General features: G+C 34.3%; 1 protein-coding gene and 1 long non-coding RNA gene across 3 annotated transcripts; one reads left to right on the top strand and one right to left on the bottom strand.

The window, feature by feature from the left end:
- Window positions 1-5,835: 5,835 nt before the first annotated feature.
- Window positions 5,836-9,760, bottom strand: LOC120352901. Its single transcript, XR_005572126.1, has 3 exons — window positions 9,588-9,760; window positions 8,185-8,299; window positions 5,836-6,239 (listed from the first exon to the last, which is right to left on the bottom strand). It is a non-coding gene; the product is annotated as an uncharacterized LOC120352901 (long non-coding RNA).
- On the top strand, window positions 8,295-18,666 carry LOC111060710. 2 transcript variants are annotated; one of them, XM_039435211.1, is made up of 3 exons: window positions 8,295-8,959; window positions 17,979-18,213; window positions 18,516-18,666. In XM_039435211.1, exons 1-3 carry the CDS (start codon window positions 8,597-8,599, stop codon window positions 18,632-18,634), a joined length of 717 nt encoding a protein of 238 aa, XP_039291145.1. In that variant the 5' UTR covers window positions 8,295-8,596; the 3' UTR covers window positions 18,635-18,666. The 2 variants fall into 2 exon arrangements, with proteins under 2 accessions (XP_039291145.1, XP_039291144.1); XM_039435210.1 differs by lacking the exon at window positions 17,979-18,213 and adding an exon at window positions 9,757-9,994.
- Window positions 18,667-27,236: the final 8,570 nt, after the last annotated feature.

The raw sequence follows: 27,236 nt of genomic DNA, 5'->3' as shown, positions 1-27,236 counted from the left end.
GTTATAGAGAGAAATGGTAATGCGCTCCTATGTGTTTTAGACAAGTAGCAGACTGGTATGCACCCAACTTGAGCCTCCTGGCATGTTGCCGTTTTCCTCTATTACGAAAGAGAAATCCAAAGTTCCTTTTTAATCCGTCATTCGTATACGAGCATATGCTTCTCTCCACGCAGCGATCTCTACATTACGAATGCTGAGTAAAGGATCATGTCGGTCTCTCCTTTGATCGGTCATACGCTACTGCCAGTTTAAGTGAATCCACCTCAGCAGCTATGCCTTAGTACATCGCTTCTCACAAGTAGCAGTTTGAGATTGCCAGATAGCCCCATGCGTTATCTTCTACTGCTTTTTCCTCTATTACGAAAGCCATGTGTGTTGAGTTCCTTTTTACTTCATCATCCGTAAAATGACTCTTTCCGTGTAGCGGAGCACAGCATTTTACGAATGAGGAGTAAAGAGAGAATAGAGAATTGTTCTCCACTATGATCGATCGTTCGCTACTGCTAGCAGTCAAAACAGATGGCCCCATGCGTTATCTTCTATTCTCGCTACTGCTTTTTCCTCTATTACGAAAGAGAAATCCAAAGTTCCTTTTTAATCCGTCATTCGTATACGAGCATATGCTTCTCTCCACGCAGCGATCTCTACATTACGAATGCTGAGTAAAGGATCATGTCGGTCTCTCCTTTGATCGGTCATACGCTACTGCCAGTTTAAGTGAATCCACCTCAGCAGCTATGCCTTAGTACATCGCTTCTCACAAGTAGCAGTTTGAGATTGCCAGATAGCCCCATGCGTTATCTCCTATTCTCAAATCACCATATTTCTAAATTCCTTTTTTGCTATTATGAACAACGAAATAAGCTATTTTGAACCATCTCTTATCACTGAAAATCCAATGTTGCCGGTTCACACACCTAGCAATGAGATTTCGCTACAACTCTTCACATTCCTGCAATATCAATTATAATTATTCCACTGTCACCAATCATTAATACTGCTGGCTTTTCTATGATTGAGATAACTACGATAATAAATACAATTGCTGTAGATTGAAGATTCCTACAGCATTCCCTGTTATGACATGTTCTGTATTTTATTTTACTGAGTAGGCTCAATCCAGAAATTACTTGAACAGAAATAAACGAGTTACGATTTTACTTCTCAACAACCATTAATGATAATGTAGATGACAAGATTTTTTAACAACAGAGTTTTAGCTGGTTCTATCTAGTTTTCAAACCCTGTGTCAACGCTACATAAATTCGTTCAAGAAAATATTTATCGTAACTACATTAATGCATCAAACTCTCAAGAGACCGATGCATTTTTTCAACATCGAGTTCAATGCATTACTTTCAAGTATAAATAAAAGTGCCTATAGGCTCCTGACAAGAGACAACTATTATTTGATAAATTAATATCATTGATGTCACCAAAATTGTGCATCAGAGTTGAAGCAAAATTAGATGAAGTTGCACTGATGTAAAGATGTAGAAAGTACTTGAAGGTGATTGTTAAAAATGAAAGCTATTGATATAGTTATATTTGAGTAATTATGCAAGTAGGTATTTAGATAAGTGTAAGACACTCTTGATGTATCCCTTCCAAGTCAAATGAACGTCGTGATTCAGATTAAGTTGGTGAAAGCACAAGTGGCTATTGTTGAGAGAAGCAAAGCGATTATTTGATTTCAGGTGATATGCATATTTTTTTTTTTTTTTGAAAACCACAGAGATATTCGGGGAACAGCAACTAGCAGAATTTTAAAATACAAATTTGAGAGAGAGAAACTCTCTTCGATCGTAGTGACTTGTGATCACAATCACTTGGGAGATTTGTCTATCAAGAGGAATAATTTGTCTCAAATGCTATAAGGAACATAGATTCTCTATCAATTGAGTTTCTGTCACAAGCAAGGAAAAACTTTTATGGAATACTGTAATAACACCGCAATGCTGGAAAATTAAGATTACAATATGATGAAAGTAAGATTCAAGCAATCTTTTTGGTACGAATTTTTTGTTGTTAGCATCCTTTGTTAAACAATAAATACGTGTAGAGATTTGGTTAGTTATGAGTTAGTTCTATGTCTAGTTAGATGTACACTTTCAACATGAATTAGATTACAGTTCTCCAGATAAGTATGAATAGCTTTTTTCATCTCACTACTCTCAACCCACAAAGTTAGAGTGAAAAAACACTATAATTTCATTGGCTTCAGCTGTTGTGCAATATTCTCACTCACAGTGTTGGATAATTTCTTCATTTTGGAGGAAAGTGTGATATTTCATAGTTTCTCAAGAAACAACAGAACACCAGTCTCTCCTTGTTTTAACTGTTATTTATTCTTCACTTGTCGTTTTCACTCAGCTAACAAATAATATTAGTTGAATGACATATAACCTATAGGAAAATTTCAATGCAAAACCTGCGGATTACCGAATCTTGAATGATTTTGCTTCTTCCTTTATCAGAAATATTAGGAAAACTATACATTTATGTTGACTCAGTGCATAAATTCAACCTTGAATATGCAAGTATATTATCTGAAAGATTACAGAAACATGATACATAACAAATAGACAGAAAACTTTTCTGTGTAATTACAAATATTACTAGTCTATTACTCACAGCCTTTGCTCACCTCTCAACTGAACATCTAAAACTGAGTTTTTTTTTTTTCATCATGATAACATGAGAAGCAGAGTTAGAGTGGAGGATAAGGAGGAGGATGTGGAGGAGGAGGAGCACACATCAAATCAAAGGTTAGTTATTTGATGAAACTATTTGATAAATTATACTAATAGATCTGTTCACATTACAAGAGTTGGAAATTACTGATTCAGTTAATAGTTATTACTTGCATATTAACTTGTTGAATCACTGTTTGATTCTGTAATATGAAAGCAAGAAATAATAATACTCACTTTGAGATTCCATGTACTGGTAAAACATATGCAAGTGTAGTGAGAGTCAACCTTGGAAGATATGCTCAAATTATTCTCTCAGTCAGATCTTAAGTCAGCATCATGAATCTCTAAGAACCCAATTCAACTTATACTGACAGATTAAATTCCAGTCTAGTATAGATAAGAAACTCTTTTGTAGATGTGCTAAAACCCTATTACTCTTTAAGTTTCTCGTTCTAGAGTTAGTTGCAAGGATGTTTTCAAATATTCTTTCCAAATTCATGTTAATGCATAACAATATTAGCTACAACTATTGACAACTGCTTTTTTCATATGCACTTCAAAAAAATATTTTCTCAGTCTATATTATGTAAATTCATTTGTAATTGTATATAAGTGTAAAAATATATATATAGGGTGACACAAGAATAACTGTACAACTGCACTGTATAACTGTACTGTATATACAGGTTACGAAATACATGTTTCACACATCTTCACGTCTGAACTACTGAACTGATTAACTGGAAATTTTGCATGAAGATTCTTAATTTACTGAGGATGGTTATTGGCTAATATTTTAATTAATCAATTGAAAACAATGTCAATCAAATGAAAAGAATCTATTCGTGCTTTCAACTGCCCTTGCGAAGCACGGGTAACTCCTGCTCGTAGTTAATAAACATTTCCAGGATCACTCTCCTAGGCTTATTTTCCTAGGAAGATTGTCATTTCCTAATTCTATGTCTATTCCTATGCTCAAAAGGATTCCTATCTTCAAAATGATTTTTTCAAGTTCATACTAGAATTTGGAAGAATTGAGATTTAATAGAAACATTTGAAAGAAAGTCAACATTTTCAAACATGAAGAAAGCTGAAATCACCAAGCATTCTTTTCTCAGTAGAGGAAGTAAACGATTCAAGTCTTCAAGATAAGAAGGAAGAAGCCATCTGGCTTTAATATGGTTCACATTATTATAAACGCTATTTGAAAGGAAAGAAGCTGATAAGATAGACACGCTGAATAAGATGCTTGTTTATGTAAAAGCTTCATCCATCTTGAAGCTATATGCTATCTGAATGAATAAACATTTACATTTTACTTTAAATTTCACTATTCATTTTCTTCAAATAAAACTTCTCTTTCTCTTTAATTATCAATATTCTGTTCGCTTTTATTGACCGAGCGAAGTGAGGTATAAGATTCAAGTCGACGGTTTCGCATTTCTCTTAATGTTTAAATGTTTATATGTTGCGCATTTACGGCGAAACGCGCTAATAGATTTTCATGAAATTTGACAGCTATGTTCCTTTTTTAATTGCGCGCCGACGTATATACAAGGTTTTTGGGAATTTTGCATTTCAAGGATGATATAAAAGGAAAAAGGAGCCTTCTTCATACGCCAATATTAGAGTAAAATTCAGACTATAGAATTATTCATCATAAATCAGCTGACAAGTGATTACACAGATGTGTGGAGAAGCCAGTCTATTACTGTATTTCTATAATGTCTATAGTTTCAATCACAGTATATAGAAGAAGAAATATCTAAATACCGTGGTTTCAATCAGGTACTTGTGGATGAGAATACTGTGTGAGGTCTACTGTTCACAGAACTACTAGTTCTATTCCAAAAGTGATGTACTTTTTCTTCTCTTCTTTCCAAACATATTCATCGTCTCCTGATCCTCTCTTCTTCTTCCTCTTTATCTTCATCATTTTCTTCTTCTTCTTCAAGAAGAATAAGAGGCACAGACAACTAGGCCAGAATAGAATTTACTAGTAACAATAAATAATCTTGTAATGAATGGTGTTTAGACATGCAACTCCATTTTTACAAAATGCAGGCTTTTCTTTATTTGTAATCATGAGTTAACAATTGGTAATTGACTCAAACGTACAGAGCGTGATCTGATAAGCCACTGAACAATGAGCGAGGTCATGATGATGTATAGAGAGGCGTTTCCCAGAGATTGGAATGCAGACCACCCCTCTCCACATCATCAGACAGATGTTCAAAAGAAGAACGAAATGAGAACCAATGTCAAATAATACTTCTAATATATTTTCAACAAATGTACATCATGATATTTACAATTGATTATTTTTCATCTAATATAGCTAGGTGTTGAAAACCCAATCCATTTCACTAACAGTCCTTTTTTATCACGTTTTAATATTTTTTCAATCAAATACACTTGTCTCTCCGTTTCGTTTAATTGCGTTTTTTTAATTTCTTCTGCATAAAACCGCCCACTAATTACTTCTCCGTTTAGATCTTGCAAGCTATACGTTACAGGTTGAGAAGGAAATATAGAGTGTAATCAGACTAAACCGCCTTCATATATTATTCTAACTTACAACTAATACATTTATTCCTTAAACCTCTACAAGTATTACAATTAATTTTCACATTCAAAGCTTTTAGTATTTAATAGTTTTATTCTCTCCTCAATTAACGAGTTCATCATAATCTCTGTAAAAAAGTTAAAGTTTGTACAACATCGCTGATTCGCCACACATTTTCATAATTTCAAATGTAAATCTTACACTATCAATGTTTTTATCTGTTAACCTATCATCAATGAAATAATACATTCGAATATTCAACCAACCTAATGAATTACAATAGCAAAATTCAGGAATTTCCTTTAATTCGCATCTTTGATGTCTATCAACTATATTCTTATTTATAATATAACATACGCTTATATGTTCTGACTTCTGTTCTTCACTTTTACCAGGTTTTATAAATGTTAAATATTCCTCAAACGTTAGTCCTTCTTTTCCGAAATTATTCAATTCTAATATTGTTTTGTCAATAAGTTCGAAATAACAACATCTATATTTTTTATCGATTTTATTCGAAAAATAGTTCTTATCAAATGAAATTGAATCCATCTCCAATCTGAAATTAAACAGAATATGCTATCAATCTTGTTCTAAGCCTGTCTCATCTGAAGAATCTCGTAAAAAATTCCAGATAAGTTTATTTAATTGTTCTTTTGTTAAATGTTTATTTTTTTCTGTTATAACCTTCTTAATTTTATCGATAGACTCTTTAAGATGACCACAATCACATCTGTATGAGCCTGGGATATTGCCATTTTCCCAGAATTTATCATATGATGTACCGTATAATTCACAAACTAAAATATGATTATAGTTATCACTATGCCAAACTCCTAATTTTTCATAATCTCTCACAAATGTTAAATATTGTAGATTTGTCCATCCTTTTTCTGCTAACTGGTCCAATAATTGGTGATGCGTCTCCAATAGTTCAGTTAGTTCACAACGATAACTTTGTATTCTCGCCATTTTTTCTAAAGAAACAGAATCATATTTACGTAATTCATTAAAATGCCTATTTATAATATACTAAGCTTATATATTCATCAAATGATTTCCGTTCGAGAGCACATATCTGAAAACATATTAAACTATAAGTTGGAATGATCAGCGTATATAATCAATTGTAAAATATTTACTTAGTTAGTAATTGACTCTTATCTATCCAAGACGGTTCACTAAAGTGTGATTTTCTAACTACAAATCATCATTTTTGTTTCCAAGGAGAATATAAAGAAGACTATAATGTGATAGCAGATAACAATAAAACTGTTGGGATTGATTGTTTGAGTTGGGCCAATAGCAAAACCTTTGAGCCTATTCAAGATAGCTTGTCACTCTTGAATGATAGTAGAAATTATTTCCAAAATGCTCCAATTTATTCTGTGTCCTTGGCTAAAATGTGGAGAAAACTGACAGATAATTTGAAAAATAGTTGTTGTTTGATCTATAATGATCTTCTACAGTATGTTTACTGGGGGTAATAGCAATACCAGCAAATTGAGTGGAGTACAAGTAAAGCTTCCCACTGACCCACAACATAGAAATAAAATAATATCCTATGTAATCTCTGCATTTAGCTTTAATCTACTACCTATTAATTATGTGGAAATTTTCGAGGATCCATCAAACAAAAATAATATCAGTTTCTCACAAAAGTGTGGAGAGTGGAGAGACTTTTTTCTCCAAGTCAACCACAGTTTTCTCTACCATATCCAAAGTTGTTGACCTAGATGAGTTGGGTCTTGTAGCAACAGGTAACTTAATACCACAAGTCTTAAGAAAACGGCCAAACATAACTTGTGAGCTTCCTCCATACCCTTGTCTCCTATCTCAGTGCTATCAGCCAAGAAGCGTAAGCTAGAACTGGATGAAATTGATCTAAAAACGGAGGAAAATTGAGTTTTTTGAAGCCACACAGTCATTTAGGGAACAGCATAAGCAGCTAGAAGAATTTTAAAATAGAAAATTTGAGAGGAACTTGGACCATTCACATTGGCGAAATTTTGAGCCTAGTGGAGTTTATAATGTGACTGCATTTACTGTGAATAATACTGGGAAATTCCCATATGTAGGTGTACTAGGGGAGAAAGATGGTTTGAAAAACGTTTACTTTGTAAAGGGCTGTCATAAAAATGTTTTCATTAATGCATACAAAGCTATCGAAACTCTCAAGAAAGAGGGTTATTTTGTAATCCCTTACACTGACAAAAAAGAAATTATTTGTCTACCAAGGGAAGAGAAAATTTGTGTAATTACAGTCAATGCTATGTCAAGCTATAATGGGCATACATTTCCTAGAATAGAATCAGTTAAGTTTCTCCCAGATGTTTGGAAAAACTTGGAAGACACTCCCTTCACACAAAAAGAAGTGGAGCAGTATAATAACATCACAGTGCTGGAAATTAAAGGGAAAGTGAAAGTAGGAGAGTGTAAAAGATTGGAAGAGTTACCACAAGGTATAGAGTTAGTCATTATTGCAATAAAAGAAGTGTACAATAGAAACAATACTCGGTATATCCTACAGTTTGAAAATGTGGAAGCATTTTCAAACTATTGGTTAGAGGAAGAATTTGAAAAGCCGAACATAGATTTGAATTATAAAATTAGAATCAAGCTAGATGTTTTATTCCTAGTAGGAATAAGGAAAGAGTTACTTTCTGTATTTGATTTGGGCATAGATATGCTTTGATGTATGTATAATAATTAAAAAATAAAGAAAATTATTGTGACAATCCTCATGACATTGAGCTCTCACCCCTTCTCCTGATTCCTCTCTCATTTTTTCTTTCCTGCTAAACGAGTGGAGGAGGAGGAGGAGGACAAAGGACAATTTTTGTCCTCGGAGGGGAGGAGGAGGAGAACAATTGTCCTCCGAGGAGAGGAGGAGGAGAAAAATTTAAGTAAAAATGAACTTACATGTGTTGATTTGACGAAATGAAGCTCAGCTAGCACCTCGGCTATGATTTTCTAGATGCAGGTAAGGTTCCTTCACGAGAGCACAATTGCTTATGAGTAGTGAGGTGAGAAAATGCTGTGGAAAAACAATGTAACCAAACTGTAACACTAAATATATATTATAAAAATCAACACTTTCACAAAAATATGAGAATATAACAAAAATTTTCACTTACAATCAATAATGACCTCGAGCTAAAGCTCTGGGGAGTATCGGCAGTGTTCGCCAATTGTGATACACACCTCCTTTGTGTTTCTATCTCACTCGTACAAGCATGCAACAGACAGAGAAACGACTTGCTATATAATCGCTTTTCTCAGTGGAAAATCATCATTCACGTTAGAGAGCTATCAGTACGCGCTTCTCGACACCATGGACAAGTCACATCGTGCATCCTCATCCTCATTCTTATTACCAGACAGCCCGCCTGCGGAGAGGGAGCTGAACTACTGGGAACAGCAGAAGCAGCAGAAGAAGCAGCAGAAAAGCCTCAGCTCAGCTGCCACCTCTGCCGCCCCCTCCTCCTCAGCCTCAACCTCAGATCCCTTGAAGAAACAAGGGATCTTCGTCCAAGATGAGGATTCCAGCATCATCGTGGGAGACAGCAGCCCTCCCCCGCAAGCTACTTGGGCACCACGCCGAGCAGCGCTCACATCGGTACCCGCCACCAAGCAGTCTGTCAAGAGGAGGCTGTTTGTCGACGATGAGGAGCCTGGCGTCCTCACTCAATCAAAGGTTAGCATACAAAAAATTATTATTGTAATGTACACAAAATCTTTATAAATTGTGAATTTATAAATCTTTTGTGTGCATTTACTGATTCTTATACTGTGAGCGAAGACTGAGCTATCTAATTGTACTATCAAAACAATCTGAACACAGATAAATTCTCACGATGGTTGCATTGAAATTTGGATAAAAATTCAAAACATGTTTTAGTAATTTCGATAATAAATTCGAATATGTTGCATGAAACAATTCAATTATCTACCAATTTGAATTGAGTTCAAGTAATCGGAGAATTTCCGAGTTATTACTTATATATATTACTTACTATATCAAATTACTGATTCGAATAATGCATAAACTGTTTGTGTGAAACAAAAATTTGCATGAGTAATGAAACGTGAAATTCGAATAATATTGTTATTATAAATCCAATCATATTATTCTGCAATAACTTTGATGACAAATTACTTATTACTTATATGAAAAATAGTTGTTGTTTGAGTGTGAAACAAAAATTTGCATGATTAATGATTAATTTATGTTTTCTGCAATCATTTATGTTGATTGTAATGAAGTGAAAAATTTTTTCCGATAATTGAGAGTTATGTCAGAGAATTTCCAAGTTATTACTCACATTTTTTGAGTAGTGAATCTGTTGAGCGCAAGATCACTCTCTCATGTCAGAGAATTTGCGAGTTATTAGTCACAGTTTTGAGTAGTGAATCTGTTGAGCGCAAGATCTCTCTCTTGTATGATTTTATAACCTGAAACAAATAAGAGTCTAATGAAATATTTTTCAACAGAAACGTGCGGTGGAAGAGGATGAGGAGGAGGAGGACAGCTCCATAATGACGTTGTTACAGCAGGAGGAGGATGAAATTCTCCCCGAGGAGCACTTCCTCACCGTCATCAATAGGTACTCCCCGAAACCCTGGACTCCTTTAAGAGAGTTGATGGAGGGTACACCTTACCCTATTGAGGACGTGAGGGAGGTCTGCAATCAACATGGACGTCGCGTGGTGCTCAAGATCCGACTGTCAGGTCAGAGAACAACAGATGTTTACATACCTGAACGTTTCACGCAGATCTTGACCTCCAAAGACATCCAAAATTTTAAAAGTAAATGCAAATCATTGTTACTGTTTTGTGAAACATATTAATCAGTACATGACTGACATAACATTGTTAAAATGCATAAAATTTAAATCATGATAATTATATTACTTATTACTTATTTTGTTAATAATCTTGTAACAAATTTTCGGACTTGACATTACATCGTCTTTCAGCAATATAACCTATATCTTGTAAATCACAATTTTCAAGTATTTAGTTTTGGCACAAGCCATTACATATATTTTCATTATAATCTATAATTTTCAAGTATTGTGTTTCCTCCACTTCACTCAGCTGAGGTTGTATGAATCTATAATTTACAAGTTTTGTGTTAAGGTGACAATTGCATCGCATATCAGCATATACATAACCTACTTTGTTAACCGCATAATTTACTTGTTATATATCAATAAAAAATAGTTTGTTATTCTATAAAAAGTTTTCACTCACCTATCACACTAGTATACGTGTAGAGAACTCTCCACACTCTCCAAGTTGCATTGAGTGATAAGAAAAATTAAAATGTGTTTTATAGAATGAAGTGTGTACGCACGCGCAAGCATACGCATGAGCTGACAACATCGGGCGATCGCTCACTGTGTCAAGGTCGGCTCAACGCTCTGCCTTCCTTGTTGCGAAGTGAGGACATTGGCCCTTACACATCTGGTGTGATGCATTTCATTCATTCACGACCTTGCAAGGTCTTGTGTACATCGTACACATGGCTGGATTGACATTCCATTCATTCTTATCTGTATGACTTTTTCACATCAACTATTTGAAATGCATTTTGCAAATGCATTTCAAATAGATGATCTGAATAGGCGAATTCAAAGTATTATTCCAAATTAATAGAAAATTTCCATTTTTCTTTTAGATAGTGTAATGATTAATTAATTAACTTTAGTTCTGTGGGTAGATGACACAAGTTGATAAGTCACATTTTTGACCATATTGAGTTATGCATATGGTTGTGTTCAGAAAAATTAGATCTATAAGATGGTATAACTAAATATGTTGTACCTTTTTAAATAGCTGAGATATAGACCTTGCTTAAGCCTGATACTGCATTTTCTTCCAAACCCCAAGTTGACAAATATTGATAAGTACATATATCTCAACACTCTTCTACCGGTTTGTATTATAATCCAATTATCAAAAGATGACAAAATTTGATAAGTGTATGTACTGGTAGGCTATTATAAAATCTGAAAATCAATAACCCATATTGAGAACTACATAACCCATACAACTTTGCAAACAGTTCAAGTTTGGTTAACTTGATCAATACTTGTAAATAATATCAATTAATTTTTAAAACATATATTCAAATTTCTATAAAATCGATTTTTAAGATATTACCTATACTGTTACATTGTGATTTGAAACATTTGACAGATGGCAAAACATGATATCTCTGACATCACTTGCAAAAATTCTCAATAGTTAATTTAAATAAATTGTTTTATCCCTTGATATTTAAATAGTCGAGGATCATCTGATTATATTAGTGTAAAATGGGTAAGACTATTTAAATAGTCGAGGATCATCTGATTATATTAGTGTAAAATGGGTAAGACTATTTAAATAGTCGAGGATCATCTGATTATATTAGTGTAAAATGGGTAAGACTATTTAAATAGTCGAGGATCATCTGATTATATTAGTGTAAAATGGGTAAGACTATTTAAATAGTCGAGGATCAGCTGATTATATTAGTGTAAAATGGGTAAGACTATTTAAATAGTCGAGGATCAGCTGATTATATTAGTGTAAAATGGGTAAGACTATTTAAATAGTCGAGGATCATCTGATTATATTAGTGTAAAATGGGTAAGAAAAAATAAAATGTGTTTTATAGAATGAAGTGTGTACGCACGCGCAAGCATACGCATGAGCTGACAACATCGGGCGATCGCTCACTGTGTCAAGGTCGGCTCAACGCTCTGCCTTCCTTGTTGCGAAGTGAGGACATTGGCCCTTACACATCTGGTGTGATGCATTTCATTCATTCACGACCTTGCAAGGTCTTGTGTACATCGTACACATGGCTGGATTGACATTCCATTCATTCTTATCTGTATGACTTTTTCACATCAACTATTTGAAATGCATTTTGCAAATGCATTTCAAATAGATGATCTGAATAGATGAATTCAAAGTATTATTCCAAATTAATAGAAAATTTCCATTTTTCTTTTAGATAGTGTAATGATTAATTAATTAACTTTAGTTCTGTGGGTAGATGACACAAGTTGATAAGTCACATTTTTGACCATATTGAGTTATGCATATGGTTGTGTTCAGAAAAATTAGATCTATAAGATGGTATAACTAAATATGTTGTACCTTTTTAAATAGCTGAGATATAGACCTTGCTTAAGCCTGATACTGCATTTTCTTCCAAACCCCAAGTTGACAAATATTGATAAGTACATATATCTCAACACTCTTCTACCGGTTTGTATTATAATCCAATTATCAAAAGATGACAAAATTTGATAAGTGTATGTACTGGTAGGCTATTATAAAATCTGAAAATCAATAACCCATATTGAGAACTACATAACCCATACAACTTTGCAAACAGTTCAAGTTTGGTTAACTTGATCAATACTTGTAAATAATATCAATTAATTTTTAAAACATATATTCAAATTTCTATAAAATCGATTTTTAAGATATTACCTATACTGTTACATTGTGATTTGAAACATTTGACAGATGGCAAAACATGATATCTCTGACATCACTTGCAAAAATTCTCAATAGTTAATTTAAATAAATTGTTTTATCCCTTGATATTTAAATAGTCGAGGATCAGCTGATTATATTAGTGTAAAATGGGTAAGAAAAAATATTATAGAATGTTTGCAGCTATGCCAAACTTTCAAATTGCTCTCCTGAAAAGTTTACAAATCATGACTTATCAGCTTGTGTCATCTACCCACAGAGTTAATGTTCGAGCATTGAGTTGAAAGGTAATGAAAATATTGAATGTTGAGAACACTCTTTGTGCATGTTGATATTCTTCGCGTGTGCGTTAAATCATTCTATTGGAGGAAGTTCTTTCCAATGTACTTTCTTTCCCCAACTTCTTTTCCATGTCTGTACTTTCTACCAAATTACGCACCAATACTTCCAAGGATTCAGACATAAACTTGTAGGAATCTAAAAATTTAATTTTGCCTACTGAAAGTGTCAAAAAATTAAAAATATGTATCAAACAAATAATTTCTTGTGCGAAAACAATCGAATGCAAAGTATGAAATTGGCGTCTATGTATACGAATGCTCAGAAAAGAAACTTTGCACGTTATGGATTCTTCTACAACGGAAAGGAATTACAGTGTGTTTATTGCTTGCATGCACTGAGATTGCATAAAGCTCGTACATGTTGTCTGTCTACAATTAGATACGCCTCGGTCTACTATAGATATTCTCGGAGAGCACACTTAAAAAGCAACGCCTGCGGTTTGTACAACACATAGAAAATTTGTGAAATTTTTCTTAACTGTCAGGTGGAAAGCAAACCAATCAGTATAAAGATGGATTCACTCATCTAGCATTCACTTTAATCTGATAGTAGAGAATTTTTTCCTCAGGGAAATTATTTTTTCCCTCACATTTTCCAATTTTATCTGAGATTTTCGAATTATTGGACATACTAGATACAGGTCATCTACATTATTGTAGTGCAAATGATTTCTCAACTATTGTTACAAATTCCGATGAACTTTGGAAATGCTTGTATGACATTGCAGATAAAAAATGTAAAAGATCAACTTAGATCATTCTGTTAAGACATCAATAGAGCTGATACCCCCAGTGATATAGGTCTGAGGATATCTATGTCCATTTTTATCAAGAGATACGCCCCCTCAGAGTCAACTCTGTTACAGCTAAGTGCACATTATTGTTCATAACATAATCGAGGTCATGCAGTGTTTTAGCTTTGCTAAACTTTCAAATTGCTCTCCTGAAAAGTTTACAAATCATGACTTATCAGCTTGTGTCATCTACCCACAGAGTTAATGTTCGAGCATTGAGTTGAAAGGTAATGAAAATATTGAATGTTGAGAACACTCTTTGTGCATGTTGATATTCTTCGCGTGTGCGTTAAATCATTCTATTGGAGGAAGTTCTTTCCAATGTACTTTCTTTCCCCAACTTCTTTTCCATGTCTGTACTTTCTACCAAATTACGCACCAATACTTCCAAGGATTCAGACATAAACTTGTAGGAATCTAAAAATTTAATTTTGCCTACTGAAAGTGTCAAAAAATTAAAAATATGTATCAAACAAATAATTTCTTGTGCGAAAACAATCGAATGCAAAGTATGAAATTGGCGTCTATGTATACGAATGCTCAGAAAAGAAACTTTGCACGTTATGGATTCTTCTACAACGGAAAGGAATTACAGTGTGTTTATTGCTTGCATGCACTGAGATTGCATAAAGCTCGTACATGTTGTCTGTCTACAATTAGATACGCCTCGGTCTACTATAGATATTCTCGGAGAGCACACTTAAAAAGCAACGCCTGCGGTTTGTACAGCACATAGAAAATTTGTGAAATTTTTCTTAACTGTCAGGTGGAAAGCAAACCAATCACTTTTTACAGTATAAAGATGGATTCACTTTAATTTGACAGTAGAAAGATGGATTCACTCATCTAGCATTCACTTTAATTTGACAGTAGAAAGATGGATTCACTCATCTAGCATTCACTTTAATTTGACAGTAGAAAGATGGATTCACTCATCTAGCATTCACTTTAATTTGACAGTATAAAGATGGATTCACTTTGCATTTAAAGATTTTAGGGTTGCATTTAAAGTAATATCCTTGCATTTAAAGATCCTTGCAACTAACTCTAGAACGAGAAACTTAAAGAGTAATAGGGTTTTAGCACATCTACAAAAGAGTTTCTTATCTATACTAGACTGGAATTTAATCTGTCAGTATAAGTTGAATTGGGTTCTTAGAGCTTCATGATGCTGACTTAAGATCTGACTGAGAGAATAATTTGAGCATATCTTCCAAGGTTGACTCTCACTGTCAGTATTTAGCACATCTACAAAAGAGTTTCTTATCTATACTAGACTGGAATTTAATCTGTCAGTATAAGTTGAATTGGGTTCTTAGAGCTTCATGATGCTGACTTAAGATCTGACTGAGAGAATAATTTGAGCATATCTTCCAAGGTTGACTCTCACTGTCAGTATTTAGCACATCTACAAAAGAGTTTCTTATCTATACTAGACTGGAATTTAATCTGTCAGTATAAGTTGAATTGGGTTCTTAGAGCTTCATGATGCTGACTTAAGATCTGACTGAGAGAATAATTTGAGCATATCTTCCAAGGTTGACTCTCACTGTCAGTATTTAGCACATCTACAAAAGAGTTTCTTATCTATACTAGACTGGAATTTAATCTGTCAGTATAAGTTGAATTGGGTTCTTAGAGCTTCATGATGCTGACTTAAGATCTGACTGAGAGAATAATTTGAGCATATCTTCCAAGGTTGACTCTCACTGTCAGTATTTAGCACATCTACAAAAGAGTTTCTTATCTATACTAGACTGGAATTTAATCTGTCAGTATAAGTTGAATTGGGTTCTTAGAGATTCATGATGCTGACTTAAGATCTGACTGAGAGAATAATTTGAGCATATCTTCCAAGGTTGACTCTCACTGTCAGTATTTAGCACATCTACAAAAGAGTTTCTTATCTATACTAGACTGGAATTTAATCTGTCAGTATAAGTTGAATTGGGTTCTTAGAGCTTCATGATGCTGACTTAAGATCTGACTGAGAGAATAATTTGAGCATATCTTCCAAGGTTGACTCTCACTGTCAGTATTTAGCACATCTACAAAAGAGTTTCTTATCTATACTAGACTGGAATTTAATCTGTCAGTATAAGTTGAATTGGGTTCTTAGAGCTTCATGATGCTGACTTAAGATCTGACTGAGAGAATAATTTGAGCATATCTTCCAAGGTTGACTCTCACTGTCAGTATTTAGCACATCTACAAAAGAGTTTCTTATCTATACTAGACTGGAATTTAATCTGTCAGTATAAGTTGAATTGGGTTCTTAGAGCTTCATGATGCTGACTTAAGATCTGACTGAGAGAATAATTTGAGCATATCTTCCAAGGTTGACTCTCACTGTCAGTATTTAGCACATCTACAAAAGAGTTTCTTATCTATACTAGACTGGAATTTAATCTGTCAGTAGAAAGATGGATTCACTTTAATTTGACAGTAGAAAGATGGATTCACTTTAATTTGACAGTAGAAAGATGGATTCACTCATCTAGCATTCACTTTAATTTGACAGTAGAAAGATGGATTCACTTTAATTTGACAGTAGAAAGATGGATTCACTTTAATTTGACAGTAGAAAGATGGATTCACTCATCTAGCATTCACTTTAATTTGACAGTATAAAGATGTATTCACTCAGTATAAAGATGGATTCACTTTGCATTTAAAGATTTTAGGGTTGCATTTAAAGTAATATCCTTGCACTTAAAGATCCTTGCAACTAACTCTAGAACGAGAAACTTAAAGAGTAATAGGGTTTTAGCACATCTACAAAAGAGTTTCTTATCTATACTAGACTGGAATTTAATCTGTCAGTATAAGTTGAATTGGGTTCTTAGAGATTCATGATGCTGACTTAAGATCTGACTGAGAGAATAATTTGAGCATATCTTCCAAGGTTGACTCTCACTGTCAGTATTTAGCACATCTACAAAAGAGTTTCTTATCTATACTAGACTGGGATTTAATCTGTCAGTATAAGTTGAATTGGGTTCTTAGAGATTCATGATGCTGACTTAAGATCTGACTGAGAGAATAATTTGAGCATATCTTCCAAGGTTGACTCTCACTGTCAGTATAACATTAGATGGAGTCACTTTAATTTGACAGTAGAAATATGGATTCACTTTAATTTGACAGTAGAAAGATGGATTCACTTTAATCTGTCAGTAGAAAAGGGAAAAAGGGAAATTATTTTTTCCCTCACTGTCTCTCTTCCTCCCCCTCGTCCTCACTGGGAGAGGGGTGAGGGAGAGGGAGAGGGAGAAGGAGAAGGAGAGGGAGAAGGAGAGGGAGAGGGAGAGGAGAGGGAGAGGGAGAAGGAGAAGGAGAGGGAGAGGGAGAGGGAGAGGGAGAAGGAGAGGGAGAAGGAGAGGGAGAAGGAGAGGGAGAGGGAGAGGGAGAGGGAGAGGGAGAGGGAGAGGAGAGGGAGAGGGAGAGGAGAGGGAGAGGGAGAGGGAGAGGGAGAAGGAGAGGGAGAGGGAGATGGAGAGGGAGAGGGAGAGGAGAGGGAGAGGGAGAGGGAGAGGGAGAGGGAGAGGGAGAAGGAGAAGGAGAGGGAGAGGGAGAGGGAGAGGGAGAAGGAGAAGGAGAGGGAGAGGGAGAAGGAGAGGGAGAGGGAGAGGAGAGGGAGAGGGAGAGGGAGAAGGAGAGGGAGAAGGAGAGGAGAGGGAGAGGGAGAGGAGAGGGAGAGGGAGAGGGAGAGGGAGAGGAGAGGGAGAGGGAGAAGGAGAAGGAGAGGGAGAAGGAGAAGGAGAGGGAGAAGGAGAGGGAGAAGGAGAGGGAGAAGGAGAAGGAGAGGGAGAAGGAGAAGGAGAGGGAGAAGGAGATGTTGATTGTAATGAAGTGAAAAATTTTTTCCGATAATTGAGAGTTATGTCAGAGAATTTGCGAGTTATTAGTCACAGTTTTGAGTAGTGAATCTGTTGAGCGCAAGATCACTCTCTCATGTCAGAGAATTTGCGAGTTATTAGTCACAGTTTTGAGTAGTGAATCTGTTGAGCGCAAGATCTCTCTCTTGTATGATTTTATAACCTGAAACAAATAAGAGTCTAATGAAATATTTTTCAACAGAAACGTGCGGTGGAAGAGGATGAGGAGGAGGACAGCTCCATAATGACGTTGTTACAGCAGGAGGAGGATGAAATTCTCCCCGAGGAGCACTTCCTCACCGTCATCAATAGGTACTCCCCGAAACCCTGGACTCCTCTAAGAGAGTTGATGGAGGGTACACCTTACCCTATTGAGGACGTGAGGGAGGTCTGCAATCAACATGGACGTCGCGTGGTGCTCAAGATCCGGCTGTCAGGTCAGAGAACAACAGATGTTTACATACCTGAACGTTTCACGCAGATCTTGACCTCCAAAGACATCCAAAATTTTAAAAGTAAATGCAAATCATTGTTACTGTTTTGTGAAACATATTAATCAGTACATGACTGACATAAACATTGTTAAAATGCATAAAATTTAAATCATGATAATTATATTACTTATTACTTATTTTGTTAATAATCTTGTAACAAATTTTCAGATTTACTTTTAGGGTTTCAGTTAACATTTTATGAATTTTATTATTACTTATAAGTTATTTTGTTATCCGGCTGTCAGGTCAGAGAACAACAGATGTTTACATACCTGAACGTTTCACGCAGATCTTGACCTCCAAAGACATCCAAAATTTTAAAAGTAAATGCAAATCATTGTTACTGTTTTGTGAAACATATTAATCAGTACATGACTGACATAAACATTGTTAAAATGCATAAAATTTAAATCATGATAATTATATTACTTATTACTTATTTTGTTAATAATCTTGTAACAAATTTTCAGATTTACTTTTAGGGTTTCAGTTAACATTTTATGAATTTTATTATTACTTATAAGTTATTTTGTTATCCGGCTGTCAGGTCAGAGAACAACAGATGTTTACATACCTGAACGTTTCACGCAGATCTTGACCTCCAAAGACATCCAAAATTTTAAAAGTAAATGCAAATCATTGTTACTGTTTTGTGAAACATATTAATCAGTACATGACTGACATAAACATTGTTAAAATGCATAAAATTTAAATCATGATAATTATATTACTTATTACTTATTTTGTTAATAATCTTGTAACAAATTTTCGGACTTGACATTACATCGTCTTTCAGCAATATAACCTATATCTTGTAAATCACAATTTTCAAGTATTTAGTTTTGGCACAAGCCATTACATATATTTTCATTATAATCTATAATTTTCAAGTATTGTGTTTCCTCCACTTCACTCAGCTGAGGTTGTATGAATCTATAATTTACAAGTTTTGTGTTAAGGTGACAATTGCATCGCATATCAGCATATACATAACCTACTTTGTTAACCGCATAATTTACTTGTTATATATCAATAAAAAATAGTTTGTTATTCTATAAAAAGTTTTCACTCACCTATCACACTAGTATACGTGTAGAGAACTCTCCACACTCTCCAAGTTGCATTGAGTGATAAGAAAAATTAAAATGTGTTTTATAGAATGAAGTGTGTACGCACGCGCAAGCATACGCATGAGCTGACAACATCGGGCGATCGCTCACTGTGTCAAGGTCGGCTCAACGCTCTGCCTTCCTTGTTGCGAAGTGAGGACATTGGCCCTTACACATCTGGTGTGATGCATTTCATTCATTCACGACCTTGCAAGGTCTTGTGTACATCGTACACATGGCTGGATTGACATTCCATTCATTCTTATCTTGACCTCCAAAGACATCCAAAATTTTAAAAGTAAATGCAAATCATTGTTACTGTTTTGTGAAACATATTAATCAGTACATGACTGACATAAACATTGTTAAAATGCATAAAATTTAAATCATGATAATTATATTACTTATTACTTATTTTGTTAATAATCTTGTAACAAATTTTCGGATTTACTTTTAGGGTTTCAGTTAACATTTTATGAATTTTATTATTACTTATAAGTTATTTTGTTATCCGGCTGTCAGGTCAGAGAACAACAGATGTTTACATACCTGAACGTTTCACGCAGATCTTGACCTCCAAAGACATCCAAAATTTTAAAAGTAAATGCAAATCATTGTTACTGTTTTGTGAAACATATTAATCAGTACATGACTGACATAAACATTGTTAAAATGCATAAAATTTAAATCATGATAATTATATTACTTATTACTTATTTTGTTAATAATCTTGTAACAAATTTTCGGACTTGACATTACATCGTCTTTCAGCAATATAACCTATATCTTGTAAATCACAATTTTCAAGTATTTAGTTTTGGCACAAGCCATTACATATATTTTCATTATAATCTATAATTTTCAAGTATTGTGTTTCCTCCACTTCACTCAGCTGAGGTTGTATGAATCTATAATTTACAAGTTTTGTGTTAAGGTGACAATTGCATCGCATATCAGCATATACATAACCTACTTTGTTAACCGCATAATTTACTTGTTATATATCAATAAAAAATAGTTTGTTATTCTATAAAAAGTTTTCACTCACCTATCACACTAGTATACGTGTAGAGAACTCTCCACACTCTCCAAGTTGCATTGAGTGATAAGAAAAATTAAAATGTGTTTTATAGAATGAAGTGTGTACGCACGCGCAAGCATACGCATGAGCTGACAACATCGGGCGATCGCTCACTGTGTCAAGGTCGGCTCAACGCTCTGCCTTCCTTGTTGCGAAGTGAGGACATTGGCCCTTACACATCTGGTGTGATGCATTTCATTCATTCACGACCTTGCAAGGTCTTGTGTACATCGTACACATGGCTGGATTGACATTCCATTCATTCTTATCTGTATGACTTTTTCACATCAACTATTTGAAATGCATTTTGCAAATGCATTTCAAATAGATGATCTGAATAGATGAATTCAAAGTATTATTCCAAATTAATAGAAAATTCCATTTTTCTTTTAGATAGTGTAATGATTAATTAATTAACTTTAGTTCTGTGGGTAGATGACACAAGTTGATAAGTCACATTTTTGACCATATTGAGTTATGCATATGGTTGTGTTCAGAAAAATTAGATCTATAAGATGGTATAACTAAATATGTTGTACCTTTTAAATAGCTGAGATATAGACCTTGCTTAAGCCTGATACTGCATTTTCTTCCAAACCCCAAGTTGACAAATATTGATAAGTACATATATCTCAACACTCTTCTACCGGTTTGTATTATAATCCAATTATCAAAAGATGACAAAATTTGATAAGTGTATGTACTGGTAGGCTATTATAAAATCTGAAAATCAATAACCCATATTGAGAACTACATAACCCATACAACTTTGCAAACAGTTCAAGTTTGGTTAACTTGATCAATACTTGTAAATAATATCAATTAATTTTTAAAACATATATTCAAATTTCTATAAAATCGATTTTTAAGATATTACCTATACTGTTACATTGTGATTTGAAACATTTGACAGATGGCAAAACATGATATCTCTGACATCACTTGCAAAAATTCTCAATAGTTAATTTAAATAAATTGTTTTATCCCTTGATATTTAAATAGTCGAGGATCATCTGATTATATTAGTGTAAAATGGGTAAGACTATTTAAATAGTCGAGGATCATCTGATTATATTAGTGTAAAATGGGTAAGAAAAAATATTATAGAATGTTTGCAGCTATGCCAAACTTTCAAATTGCTCTCCTGAAAAGTTTACAAATCATGACTTATCAGCTTGTGTCATCTACCCACAGAGTTAATGTTCGAGCATTGAGTTGAAAGGTAATGAAAATATTGAATGTTGAGAACACTCTTTGTGCATGTTGATATTCTTCGCGTGTGCGTTAAATCATTCTATTGGAGGAAGTTCTTTCCAATGTACTTTCTTTCCCCAACTTCTTTTCCATGTCTGTACTTTCTACCAAATTACGCACCAATACTTCCAAGGATTCAGACATAAACTTGTAGGAATCTAAAAATTTAATTTTGCCTACTGAAAGTGTCAAAAAATTAAAAATATGTATCAAACAAATAATTTCTTGTGCGAAAACAATCGAATGCAAAGTATGAAATTGGCGTCTATGTATACGAATGCTCAGAAAAGAAACTTTGCACGTTATGGATTCTTCTACAACGGAAAGGAATTACAGTGTGTTTATTGCTTGCATGCACTGAGATTGCATAAAGCTCGTACATGTTGTCTGTCTACAATTAGATACGCCTCGGTCTACTATAGATATTCTCGGAGAGCACACTTAAAAAGCAACGCCTGCGGTTTGTACAACACATAGAAAATTTGTGAAATTTTTCTTAACTGTCAGGTGGAAAGCAAACCAATCAGTATAAAGATGGATTCACTCATCTAGCATTCACTTTAATCTGATAGTAGAGAATTTTTTGCTCAAATTAAATATAAACGATCATTTTAAAAGAGAATGAACACTTAATATTACATCAATAAACCTGTATCAGCAACCGTCTATAGAAAGCATTGACAGGACAGAAAATTGGTTTCTCCACTGCCATTAAAACGTGGTGGACCTCAATATAGTCCATGTTTTTACAAAATATCTATTATTCTATTCTTATGATAACCATTCATAAATTTGTATGTACTATACTCTCTAGTCCACATTGTATTGTTATTCATTCATATCTGTATTACAATGTACATCTTATGTATTTGATAAACTACTGTAGGTGTGGTTTGAACATTATTATACTATTAATAAAAAAAAGAATATCGAATACAATGGAGGATCATATTATAAAAAGAATAACTGCAGAAAGGCTTCCCTTCAAGTACTAAATTATAGATCAGAAGGTAGAAATCAATTTGAAGGCCACGTAAGACATGGCAATAAATGACATCTTACGTATGAATGTTAATTTTTATAAATTTTTTGGACCCAAATAACTACTGTATTAGCTTACTATGTAAGTTGGAACAGGCAATAGCCTTATCCTTGCACATATGATGATTGAGAAAAAAAGCAATATCATCATCATTCAGGGAGATAATAGATTTGGGCTAAGCCAGTCATTCTCATTATAGATTTTAATACATAGATCATTAAGATTTTTATCGTGGAGTGAATGAGTGAATGATATTATTATTATCAATTATATATTAATAATAACGAACAATTATTATCCATCCCATTAACAAAGTGTGAAAAGCTGAAAGTCAGATTTCCATAGGAGAGGTGCTGCAAGTCAATAATATTACAAGCTCACAAGGTTGTCCAACATACTAAACGTAAGTCGGTAAAGCGATTTCGGTCTCACAGACCGGACCCAACCGCTCTCTCACTTACTCTCACTCTCTCTCTCTCTCTCTCTCTCTCTCTCTCTTTCACGGTTGAGTGCTGAAGGGGAGGGTATTCTTGATACCCTCTCTGAGAATGGACTTCTTAAGGTCCAAACTTCACCGTTTCATGTGAAAACATTACAGTAGTACCTTAACTTTTGCATTTTTCATCATTTTTCTTGCTCAATATTATTGTAGAACTCATCAGTTTAATATGATTCACCATGTCATTTTACTGCTACTGGTGATTATATTTAATGCTAGAACGTAAGTTGAATTATTTTTTGTTAAACACCTGAATAAAGGAATCTGAATCTGAATCTCTCTCTCTCTCTGAGGGTTGTGTGGCAGAGAGGACCAGGAGTCCTAACTACGCCCAAATAAAGAAAAATAATCAATCAATCAATCTCTTTCTCACTCACTCTCACTCTCTCTCCATAGAGCACTTACAGCGTTGCTCTCCAGAGAGAGCCTCCCACTTACCTTTCATATTTTCCACTTCCCTGTAAATTATACAGATTTAATTCATTCATACCACCCATCATTTTCATTGTTATAATCCGTTTCATTGTTGAATAATTTTTCTATCATAGAATTGTAATTATTTTGTTTATTATTACCAGTGTTTGTCATAGGTCTTGTCAGATCTAGCAATGTAAGATGTATTAAATGATTATCAAAAACAAATATTTCTATCTCTCTCTCTCACACTCATTCTCTCGCTCCCACTTTCCATTCAAGAGTGAAGAGAGAATAAAGAAATGTAATCTGCTCCGATATTTTTCAAATCTTGTAATCGTATGTACTTATATCTGTAAATATACCATAATGTATTATATCGTATTGTATTAAAAGTATTCTGTTACGAAACTTCTAGTCAACAAGCCTATCGTATTTAATAGCAATACACTGTAGTTTAAAATATAAGGGACGGTTTCCGAGCTCGGGATTTAGCTAAGTTCTAGACTTTAAACAGCTGGAGTCAGAAAATTGGCTTTCCGAAACGGGGCGTAGTCGCAGTCCACGTTTAAATTAGATTTCGAAAACTAGTAAATAAAGAACACAAAATAAAATAAAGAGAAAATAGTGTAAAGTTACAGATATTTTGAATTATTTAAGAATGTTTCATCTCGTCAAGAAAAAACGTTTCCAATTAGAAAAATGAGAAAATAAAAATTCTCATAAAAACTACGACTACGCGCCGTTTTGGAAAGCTAATTTCCTGACTCCATCTGTTTAAAGTCTATAGGTGCGTTCAGATATACGGGCCACGGTCATGAGCAATTCACTTTTAATCAGCTGATGCCAAGCTTTTTACTTTCCTTGCCCTATTACCATAGGTAAGGAAAGTATTGCTTCCCGAAAAAAGTTAAGGTACCCCAATTTCCAAATTTCTATACGTTTCAAGGTCCCCTGAGTCCAAAAAACTGGTTTTTGGGTATTGATCTCTATGTGTGTGTGTGTGTGTGTGTGTGTGTGTGTGTGTGTGTGTGTGTGTGTGTGTGTGTGTATGAGTGTATGTGCGTCTGTGTACACGATATCTCATCTCCCAATTAACGGAATGACTTGAAATTTGGAACTTAAGGTCCTTCCACTATAAGGATCCGACACGAACAATAATTTCGATCAAATGCAATTCAAGATGGCGGCTAAAATGGCGAAAATGTTGTCAAAAACAGGGTTTTTCGTGATTTTCTCGGAAACGGCTCCAACGATTTTGATCAAATTCATACCTAAAATAGTCATCGATAAGCTCTATCAACTGCCACAAGTCCCATATCTGTAAAAATTTCAGGACCTCCGCCCCATCAATGCAGATAGATTCTCAATTATCAGGCTTCAAATACAATTGAAACAAAAAAAATCAAGTAGAGTAGATTGGGCATGAAAATCTCTACAATTAATGTTCAGTAACATTTTCACCTAAAATTGGAAATAAGCTTTAAATTAGAGAAAATGAGATTATTCAATTGCGAATTATTGTTGATTCTATTAAATCATTCACTATGAAGAGATAGCAGACCTCATGTGTGTCTCCAGCGTTATTGCCCTGTCACCAGCTGGCTCAAATCTTTGAATAGTAAACTTGAGATGCGCGGGTACACTAGCGTCAGGTGATCAATTTTCATAACGGCAAGGAAAGTTGTGTGAGTGCGCTACACCAGATTTTTATATCTGTGTCTTACCGTTTCTGTAAAAATACAGATATAGTCAGCTTATTAAAAGTGAATTGCTCATGTTCGCGGCGCGTATATCTGTACGCACCTTAGGAATATTCTGCTGAATCCCGAGCTCGGAAACCGGCCCTATATCAACACGTCATCAAACAGTAGTGTAGACCTAACAGCTTTCTCAATCTATGAAGAAGAACTTGCTTGAAATAAGAGAATGTGACCCAACCTATTGTAACTGTATATTTGCTTGAAATTAAATTTTATAGATTACTCATGATTCATATTTTATCACAGTTAGTGATAAAAGTCAAAAGTTAGTCAAGTTCTTACTGTGACTAAAAAACTGGAAAGTGGATACCTAGATTTTCTTTCGATTGTTCCTGTACTAACTCATATCTTAACATGTAGATACCTTACAAAATACCTTAAACATGTAGAATATTGTTGAAAATAAAAAACAAAATGTTAAGTTTTGAATTATGTTCATTTATTTATTCTTCCTCCGATTTTTAACCACTCAACCAATCAACAGATGTACACTATGAAAAGAGATATTCTGGAATTTCTCCATATGAAGGTGAAATAGAAACGATATTGTCAGTTCCACTCAATGCACTAAGGCATCATCTTCAGTGGTATTTTTTGGTTAAACTGAAGTGCATTGAAACTTAAGTTTGACTCAAATAAATTATGTGGAACTGACAACATCGTTTTTAATTCACAGATTATTATCAAATACACAATCACACAATACACATGATTTTTTACCAAGTTACAATGAGATATTGAATTGCATGCGTAATGGCATGCAATCTATAATCAACTCGACAGCTGATTTATGATGAATAATTTCTATAGTCTGATTTTCAGTGCGATTTTATAGTCTGAGTGTATGTGCGTCTGTGTCGGAATACACAATCTTTGTTTATGTGATGCTATAAATTTATCTTGAGTGCATGTAGAATCAAGAGCCACGAACACATATAAAGTATACTTGATTCGTATCACACTTAAGCGCCAGGAACATGCATATTTCATTCTCCATCAGCTGATGCTATTCTTACTAGTAGCTCTGTGAACAGTAGACCTCGCGCAGTTATAAACCGCAGCCTACTCTCATACTATCCATCAGAGTAAATCCTGTCTGTATGTCGTGTCAGCGAGATATCGGTGTGGAAACGACTAATGGCTGTTGGGGTTAGTGTATCAAAAATGCTAACATCAAAAGCTCATCTCCTTCAAGACTTACTGGCAACAGGACAGCCCAAGTTCAAAGCAGAGAAAGTTCGCGAGACAATACTATGTTATTTTAGTTATTAATTGCATGCGTTATTGCACGCAATCAATAGTTCATTTATTTATTCACAATGGAGACAACGGGTTTCCCCAAATATGTCTCCTTAACAATAGAAATATACGTTTCGGATGGACACGTTGGGCCGTCGGTCCCGGCTGCCTAAAAAGCAGTCGTTAGGTCATGTCAGAGGCCCTGAAATTGATCAGCTGCGACCTGAAAACTCTGACACCAGACCTGAGCCAGCCAGGTCACTCGATATTATTATTTTCTTAACAATAAGAATTGTACAAATACAAATGAAAAAAAGAAAATAATGATAAAAATAATACGAACTTATGCAATAATAAAAAATACAAACAACAAAAATACCACCTAATTCAAAAATGAAAAACACAAAGATTTCAAATACTTATGAAGAAAGTAAAAATAGAACAAATTGAGAAATCAAAATCCCAAAACTTATAAAAATAAAAGAATATAGTAACAAATAATGAACAAAAATTTTATCAATAGAATGAATAAAATTTTCAACTGAACGACGTCCCAAACCATATG

The sequence above is a fragment of the Nilaparvata lugens genome, chromosome 9 (genome assembly GCF_014356525.2).
Source record: "Nilaparvata lugens isolate BPH chromosome 9, ASM1435652v1, whole genome shotgun sequence".
Lineage (NCBI taxonomy): Eukaryota > Metazoa > Arthropoda > Insecta > Hemiptera > Delphacidae > Nilaparvata > Nilaparvata lugens.
The sequence above is the reverse complement of the archived record's forward strand: the minus strand, read 5'-3'. Positions and strand labels throughout refer to the sequence as shown.